Below are 8,560 nucleotides of genomic sequence, written 5' to 3'. Positions count from 1 at the left end.
ACCGATGCCAGAATCTGTGCGTGTGCAGCCCCTCCCTACCCCCTCCACTCATCGGAAGTGGAACGCAGTTGCGAGGGAGGTCGGCAGCTCCGCGTGGTGGTGATCGACAGTGAAGAGACTGGGGGCCGCATTGACCCAGCGGGGGGCTTTAAGGCGCCACAGTCCCCGGGGCCTTTGCTTTTCAGTGGAACGTCAAACAAATGCGCACGCAGAAACTGCTTTATAATGTTTGAAATTTCAACACTGGAGCACTCCGACAGAGGCCATGGTGCCGGTTGGTAATTTAGAGCCCTCGTGTGAGTTCACCTCGATTTAGATTTGCAATTCGTATATGGAATTGAATAACAAAAACTGCAATTCAAACAAGCGGGATAACTAACAATGAATGCGTTTGGCATCATCGGGCATTGGTGGTGGTAAATCAGTCGATAGGACGGAATTAAATAGAGAGGGGGTCTGTGAAAAGAGCTTTATACCCCATCGGATTCATCCAGTATAAATACATATTCCGATTATGATACTGGGTCCTCCCAAAACTTTAATAACTCTGGGCCGCCCATTAAAATGTAATCCGGCTTTGGAGGAAGAATTCACAGCCATCAACGATTCCGTCATCCACACCCCTTCACCGCAGAACAATGAGGTCACACACCCCTCTATAAGAGACGAGGTGGCACGACCAACGCCCGAAGCCTCCACACCTGTGTGTGTCTTCCTCCGCACCTGTGTGAGTCTTCAACGCACCTGTGTGAGTCTTCCTCCGCACCTGTGTGAGTCTTCAACGCACCTGTGTGAGTCTTCAACGCACCTGTGTTAGTCTTCCCCCGCACCTGTGTGAGTCTTCCTCCGCACCTGTGTGAGTCTTCAACGCACCTGTGTGAGTCTTCAACGCACCTGTGTGAGTCTTCCCCCGCACCTGTGTGAGTCTTCCCCCGCACCTGTGTGAGTCTTCAACGCACCTGTGTGAGTCTTCCCCGCACCTGTGTGAGTCTTCCCCCGCACCTGTGTGAGTCTTCCCCGCACCTGTGTGAGTCTTCCCCGCACCTGTGTGAGTCTTCCCCGCACCTGTGTGAGTCTTCCCCGCACCTGTGTGAGTCTTCCCCCGCACCTGTGTGAGTCTTCCACCGCACCTGTGTGAGTCTTCCCCCGCACCTGTGTGAGTCTTCCCCCGCACCTGTGTGAGTCTTCCCCCGCACCTGTGTGAGTCTTCCCCCGCACCTGTGTGAGTCTTCCCCCGCACCTGTGTGAGTCTTCAACGCACCTGTGTGAGTCTTCCTCCGCACCTGTGAGTCTTCAACGCACCTGTGTGAGTCTTCAACGCACCTGTGTGAGTCTTCCCCCGCACCTGTGTGAGTCTTCCCCCGCACCTGTGTGAGTCTTCCCCCGCACCTGTGTGAGTCTTCCCCCGCACCTGTGTGAGTCTTCAACGCACCTGTGTGAGTCTTCCCCCGCACCTGTGTGAGTCTTCAACGCACCTGTGTGAGTCTTCCCCCGCACCTGTGAGTCTTCCCCCGCACCTGTGTGAGTCTTCCCCCGCACCTGTGTGAGTCTTCCCCCGCACCTGTGTGAGTCTTCAACGCACCTGTGTGAGTCTTCAACGCACCTGTGTGAGTCTTCCCCCGCACCTGTGTGATTCTTCCCCCGCACCTGTGTGAGTCTTCCCCCGCACCTGTGTGATTCTTCCCCCGCACCTGTGTGAGTCTTCCCCCGCACCTGTGTGAGTCTTCAACGCACCTGTGTGAGTCTTCAACGCACCTGTGTGAGTCTTCAACGCACCTGTGTGAGTCTTCCTCCGCACCTGTGTGAGTCTTCCCCCGCACCTGTGTGAGTCTTCCCCCGCACCTGTGTGAGTCTTCCCCCGCACCTGTGTGAGTCTTCCCCCGCACCTGTGTGAGTCTTCAACGCACCTGTGTGAGTCTTCCTCCGCACCTGTGAGTCTTCAACGCACCTGTGTGAGTCTTCAACGCACCTGTGTGAGTCTTCCCCCGCACCTGTGTGAGTCTTCCCCCGCACCTGTGTGAGTCTTCCCCCGCACCTGTGTGAGTCTTCCCCCCGCACCTGTGTGAGTCTTCAACGCACCTGTGTGAGTCTTCCCCCGCACCTGTGTGAGTCTTCAACGCACCTGTGAGTCTTCCCCCGCACCTGTGTGAGTCTTCCCCCGCACTTGTGTGAGTCTTCCCCCGCACCTGTGTGAGTCTTCAACGCACCTGTGTGATTCTTCCCCCGCACCTGTGTGAGTCTTCCCCCGCACCTGTGTGAGTCTTCAACGCACCTGTGTGAGTCTTCCCCCCGCACCTGTGTGATTCTTCCCCGCACCTGTGTGAGTCTTCCCCCGCACCTGTGTGAGTCTTCAACGCACCTGTGTGAGTCTTCCCCCGCACCTGTGTGAGTCTTCCCCCCGCACCTGTGTGAGTCTTCAACGCACCTGTGTGAGTCTTCCCCCGCACCTGTGTGAGTCTTCCCTCGCACCTGTGTGAGTCTTCCCCCGCACCTGTGTGAGTCTTCAACGCACCTGTGTGAGTCTTCAACGCACCCGTGTGAGTCTTCCCCCGCACCTGTGTGAGTCTTCAACGCACCTGTGTGAGTCTTCCCCCGCACCTGTGTGATTCTTCCCCCGCACCTGTGTGAGTCTTCAACGCACCTGTGTGAGTCTTCCCCCGCACCTGTGTGAGTCTTCAACGCACCTGTGTGAGTCTTCCCCCGCACCTGTGTGAGTCTTCCCCCCGCACCTGTGTGAGTCTTCAACGCACCTGTGTGAGTCTTCAACGCACCTGTGTGAGTCTTCCCCCGCACCTGTGTGAGTCTTCCCCCGCACCTGTGTGAGTCTTCCCCCGCACCTGTGTGAGTCTTCCCCCGCACCTGTGTGAGTCTTCAACGCACCTGTGTGAGTCTTCCCCTGCACCTGTGTGATTCTTCCCCCGCACCTGTGTGAGTCTTCCCCCGCACCTGTGTGCGTCTTCAACGCACCTGTGTGAGTCTTCCCCCGCACCTGTGTGAGTCTTCCCCCGCACCTGTGTGAGTCTTCCCCCGCACCTGTGTGAGTCTTCAACGCACCTGTGTGAGTCTTCCCCCGCACCTGTGTGAGTCTTCCCCCGCACCTGTGTGAGTCTTCCCCCGCACCTGTGTGAGTCTTCAACGCACCTGTGTGAGTCTTCCTCCGCACCTGTGAGTCTTCAACGCACCTGTGTGAGTCTTCAACGCACCTGTGTGAGTCTTCCCCCGCACCTGTGTGAGTCTTCCCCCGCACCTGTGTGAGTCTTCCCCCGCACCTGTGTGAGTCTTCCCCCCGCACCTGTGTGAGTCTTCAACGCACCTGTGTGAGTCTTCCCCCGCACCTGTGTGAGTCTTCAACGCACCTGTGAGTCTTCCCCCGCACCTGTGTGAGTCTTCCCCCGCACTTGTGTGAGTCTTCCCCCGCACCTGTGTGAGTCTTCAACGCACCTGTGTGATTCTTCCCCCGCACCTGTGTGAGTCTTCCCCCGCACCTGTGTGAGTCTTCAACGCACCTGTGTGAGTCTTCCCCCCGCACCTGTGTGATTCTTCCCCGCACCTGTGTGAGTCTTCCCCCGCACCTGTGTGAGTCTTCAACGCACCTGTGTGAGTCTTCCCCCGCACCTGTGTGAGTCTTCCCCCCGCACCTGTGTGAGTCTTCAACGCACCTGTGTGAGTCTTCCCCCGCACCTGTGTGAGTCTTCCCTCGCACCTGTGTGAGTCTTCCCCCGCACCTGTGTGAGTCTTCAACGCACCTGTGTGAGTCTTCAACGCACCCGTGTGAGTCTTCCCCCGCACCTGTGTGAGTCTTCAACGCACCTGTGTGAGTCTTCCCCCGCACCTGTGTGATTCTTCCCCCGCACCTGTGTGAGTCTTCAACGCACCTGTGTGAGTCTTCCCCCGCACCTGTGTGAGTCTTCAACGCACCCGTGTGAGTCTTCCCCCGCACCTGTGTGAGTCTTCAACGCACCTGTGTGAGTCTTCCCCCGCACCTGTGTGAGTCTTCCCCCCGCACCTGTGTGAGTCTTCAACGCACCTGTGTGAGTCTTCAACGCACCTGTGTGAGTCTTCCCCCGCACCTGTGTGAGTCTTCCCCCGCACCTGTGTGAGTCTTCCCCCGCACCTGTGTGAGTCTTCCCCCGCACCTGTGTGAGTCTTCAACGCACCTGTGTGAGTCTTCCCCTGCACCTGTGTGATTCTTCCCCCGCACCTGTGTGAGTCTTCCCCCGCACCTGTGTGCGTCTTCAACGCACCTGTGTGAGTCTTCCCCCGCACCTGTGTGAGTCTTCCCCCGCACCTGTGTGAGTCTTCCCCCGCACCTGTGTGAGTCTTCAACGCACCTGTGTGAGTCTTCCCCCGCACCTGTGTGATTCTTCCCCCGCACCTGTGTGAGTCTTCCCCCGCACCTGTGTGCGTCTTCAACGCACCTGTGTGAGTCTTCAACGCACCTGTGTGAGTCTTCCCCCGCACCTGTGTGAGTCTTCCACCGCACCTGTGTGAGTCTTCCCCCGCACCTGTGAGTCTTCCCCCGCACCTGTGTGATTCTTCAACGCACCTGTGTGAGTCTTCCGCTGCCCCGCGTGAAACTCTAAACTCTGCTGCCTGCCCACCTCCGCCCGCAGAGTCCTCACTGCGTTGTGAAGATGGTGGAGGCGTTGTGCGGAACGTGGACGCTGGTGGACAGCAAAAACTTTGACGAGTACCTGAAGAAGCTGGGTACGTGTGAGCACGCTGCACTATTTTCGTCACCGACACAAAACAATTGATGACTTCCTCACCCCCCCCCCAGCCCACATTGACTGGAGTGGAGAATAGCAACGTATATTTACGCATCATTTATAGCAACATGGTTTTTTTTCCCCAGGATTTTTCTGTTGCGTGTCGCCACTTTAAGATGTTTTCTTGTTCATGTTTTTTTTTGTTTTGTTGCGGTTGCACCCGAGTCAAGAGCCGCATGGCTCACAGGGTTACACCTAATAAATGACATAAATGAAACTGAAAAAAATCCAAGCAGGCACCCAGCCAGCTCGACAGCCAGGCAGTCAGCCAGTCAGTCATTCAGTGAGACAACAAAGGCAAAGATCCCCTGTATAGCCTGTAACTGACCGGTGGGGCAAGCGCTGTTAGCGAGCACCCTCTGAAGGCCGGCACGGCACACGAGGGGAGCTCCATCGCCGTGCCGTGCCGCGCAACCATCCGCGGATTGAGGACTCCACCTAACCCCCGTGTGTGCTGCCGTGCAAGGCGTGAGCATGGCCACACGCAAGGTGGGCAGCTTGACCAAGCCTACGGTCACCATCAGCACATGCGGCGACGGCACCGTCACCGTGAAGACGGTCAGCGCCTTCAAGAACACCGAGCTGACCTTCAGGCTGGGCGAGGAGTTCGAGGAGACGACAGCGGATGACAGGAAGGTGAAGGTGAGCTTTGCCCGGGTGAGCTAGGAGACACGGTGTTTGTGAGTGTGGTGAGGGCTATTTGTGTGTGGTTAGGGCTGTGTGTGTGTGGTGAGGGCTGTGTGTGTGTGGTGAGGGTTGTGTGTGTGTGTGGTGAGGGCTGTGTGTGTGTGTGTGGTGAGGGCTGTGTTTGGTGAGGGCTGTGTGTGTGTGGTGAAGGCTGTGTGTGTGGTCAGGGATGTGTGTGTGTGTGTGGTGAGGGCTGTGTGTGTGCTGCATGGTGTGTGTGAATGCTGCATGATGTGTGTGAACTCTGCACGGTGTGTGTGCTGCATGGTGTGTGTGCTGCACGGTGTGTGTGCTGCATGGTGTGTGTGTGTTTGAACGCTGCATGCTGTGTGCGTGTGAACGCTGCACGGTGTGTGTGTGCTGCATGGTGTGTGTGAATGCTGCACGGTGTGTGTGCTTCACGGTGTGTGTGCTACACGGTGTGTGTGTGCTGCACGGTGTGTGTGCTGCACGGTGTGTATGTGAACGCTGCACGGTGTGTGTGCTGCACGGTGTGTGTTTGAACGCTGCATGCTGTGTGCGTCTGAATGCTGCACGGTGTGTGTGTGCTTCACGGTGTGTGTGCTGCATGGTGTGTGTGTGTGAACGCTGCACGGTGTGTGTGTGCTGCACGGTGTGTGTGTGCTGCATCGTGTGTGTGAATGCTGCACGGTGTGTGTGTGCTGCACGGTGTGTGTGTGTGCTGCACAGTGTGTGTGTGCTGCATGGTGTGTGTGTGTGAACGCTGCACGGTGTGTGCTTCACGGTGTGTGTGCTTCACGGTGTGTGTGCTTCACGGTGTGTGTGTGTGCTTCACGGTGTGTGTGCTTCACGGTGTGTGTGTGTGCTTCACGGTGTGTGTGTGCTGCACGGTGTGTGTGTGTGCTGCACGGTGTGTGTGCTTCACGGTGTGTGTGTGCTGCACGGTGTGTGTGTGTGCTGCATGGTGTGTGTGCTTCACGGTGTGTATGCTGCACGGTGTGTGTGTGCTCTGGTGCCCTCAGAGCACTGTGACGCAGGAAGGAGGGCGGGTTGTCCACGTGCAGCGCTGGGACGGCCGGGAGACACAGCTCATCCGGGAGCTGCAGGGCGATCAGATGATCATGGTAACGAGTCAAATCGTCGTCACCATCATCATCATCATCCACGAACCGTCAATTATTTCGACCGAGAATCAACCCCCCGGTGTATGATTCATAAGTGATTTTGGGTCGGATCGCGTGAGTACTAATGTGGTGTCGTTAAGCCCTTCTCCACCCGACGCAGCCTGCAACATAAATCTGTGGCGTGAACAAACGCGGCCACTGTTGATTGCTTTGGTAAACCGGTCCGCTAAAGGGTGATCCACAACATTCAACCGTTCACAGCATGGGACCTAACTCTTAAATAATAATAATGATAACTTGCAACGCACAGTAGTCGCTCGCTCCACCAAGAGTGAGAACGGAGGTGCGAGGAGGAACCACAGACGAGCGGGAAGGCAGCAGCAGCCACGCGGTGAGCCCACGCCAACACATTCCCAAGCTCTGCGGTCCCCTATGTATTCGGGTGTTATTGAGCAATTAATGAGAGTTTACATGTGGGAGGAAACCGGAGCACCCGGAGGAAGCCCACGCGTGCGAGGAGGAAACACTCTATCCCACAAAGATGAAACAGATGGAGGCCACATTATTGTTGTACCGCATTCTCCTGGGGGGGGGGGGGAATCAGGGTATGGGACCTCCTTGACGGGAAGTTGGTTTCACAACATTTGTGCAGTGATCAACCAACCCTCGCTGCCTCCACAGTGCTGGATGTGTGGATTACTCTTCAGCATGCCGGTGTGCTGAAGCACTAGTTGGCGTGTTTTATTCTCACGTGACAACTTTATTTGGCTACGATGGATGGAGGAGGGTGCGCGACACAACGTTGGCAGTGTACTCGCGTGACAAAAATCAACTGTGAATAATAACAGGAGGTCGTGGGTTCGATCCCGACCCTGACGCCTGCTGCTGCATATTTGGAGCTTGCGTGTCTCTCTCTCATCATCATCACGGTGGCTAGGAGATGTTAACTACCTCGCCTGGTATACAGGAGGTTGTGGGTTCGATCCCGACCCTGACGCCTGCTGCTGTATATTTGGAGCTTGCGTGTCTCTCCCACCCGTCGTCGCGTGGATTTTTCTCTTGAGTTTTCCCCTCCACATTTAGAAGCACATTTAGAAGCACGCGTTTCGAGTATTTGGCCGTTATAAATGTCCACGCGATAAGCGTTGCCAGGTCGCTTCTAAAAAGAAAAATCTACGTAGCTCAGTGGGCCTCACCTCGTAAAATAAAGAATACAGGGTGTCCCGTGAGTCTGGAATCATAGGAAAGACACAGCTCTGTGTTATTGGCCCGCGGTCTGGATGCAGTCTGTTAAATTCAACAGCGACCTCCCTCTGACTCCGATTTCCTACGAGTAGAATTATCTGGACTCGTTCTTCCTTACTACTCAAGAGACATCTTGGGCTTGCAGAAACACAACAACATGAATTAGTTCTTTCCCCCGATGATTCCAGACTCATGGGCCACCCTGAAGTTTTTAGTTTAAGTTTGTTTTCTGGAAACAGGAGTCGAGCCCCCCGTTTTTGTTTCTGCCCCCCCCCCCTCTCTCCAGACGTGCCGGGTGGGAGACGTCGTGAGCACGCGGACGTACGAGAGGGTGTGACGGCCCCCCCCACCCCCCCGGGCCACTGCCATCCTCACGACCGCGTCCCCGTCAAGACACCGTCACTGGGCCACATGCGCTACATTCCTCTCGACATCTCGACACCCCAGCCCACAGTCGCCGCGGGGGGGGGGGGGGGGGTGACGTCTCCGAAGTTGGGAACCTCCGGGGTTTTTGTATTCTCATCCCCTGTGAATCGCCGACCGCGACCGCCATCTTTAAAAACCCTTCACGAACAAAATAAACCACGGAGTGGCTCGCTCGCAATTTTATATCCGCAAAAGCCGCTCCGTCCGACCCCCCCCCCCCCACACACACAGCAGTGCCACCCGCGCGGTTACGGGGCCCTCCGACCGATCGGACGCCCGCGACGGTGTTCACGCGTCCGCGAGGTCGGTCCGTGACAACCCGAAACCGAAAGCGGCGGCGGGGGGGGG

The 8,560-nt window shown here is 56.8% G+C and overlaps 1 protein-coding gene across 2 annotated transcripts; it reads left to right on the top strand.

Moving 5' to 3' along the window:
- The first annotated feature begins 296 nt into the window (after positions 1–296).
- On the top strand, positions 297–8,257 carry LOC116946508 (fatty acid-binding protein, heart-like). Of its 2 annotated transcripts, none has more exons than XM_076070031.1 (5): positions 297–856; positions 4,614–4,707; positions 5,236–5,411; positions 6,440–6,541; positions 8,073–8,257. In XM_076070031.1, the coding sequence occupies exons 2-5, from the start codon at positions 4,635–4,637 to the stop codon at positions 8,121–8,123; spliced, it is 402 nt and encodes a 133-aa protein (XP_075926146.1). In that variant the 5' UTR covers positions 297–856; positions 4,614–4,634; the 3' UTR covers positions 8,124–8,257. The 2 variants fall into 2 exon arrangements, with proteins under 2 accessions (XP_075926146.1, XP_075926145.1); XM_076070030.1 differs by lacking the exon at positions 297–856 and adding an exon at positions 1,756–1,802.
- Positions 8,258–8,560: the final 303 nt, after the last annotated feature.

The sequence above is a fragment of the Petromyzon marinus genome, chromosome 27 (genome assembly GCF_048934315.1).
Source record: "Petromyzon marinus isolate PM22_M1 ecotype Great Lakes invasive population chromosome 27, UKy_Petmar_22M1.pri1.0, whole genome shotgun sequence".
Taxonomy (NCBI): domain Eukaryota; kingdom Metazoa; phylum Chordata; class Hyperoartia; order Petromyzontiformes; family Petromyzontidae; genus Petromyzon; species Petromyzon marinus.
The sequence above is the reverse complement of the archived record's forward strand: the minus strand, read 5'-3'. Positions and strand labels throughout refer to the sequence as shown.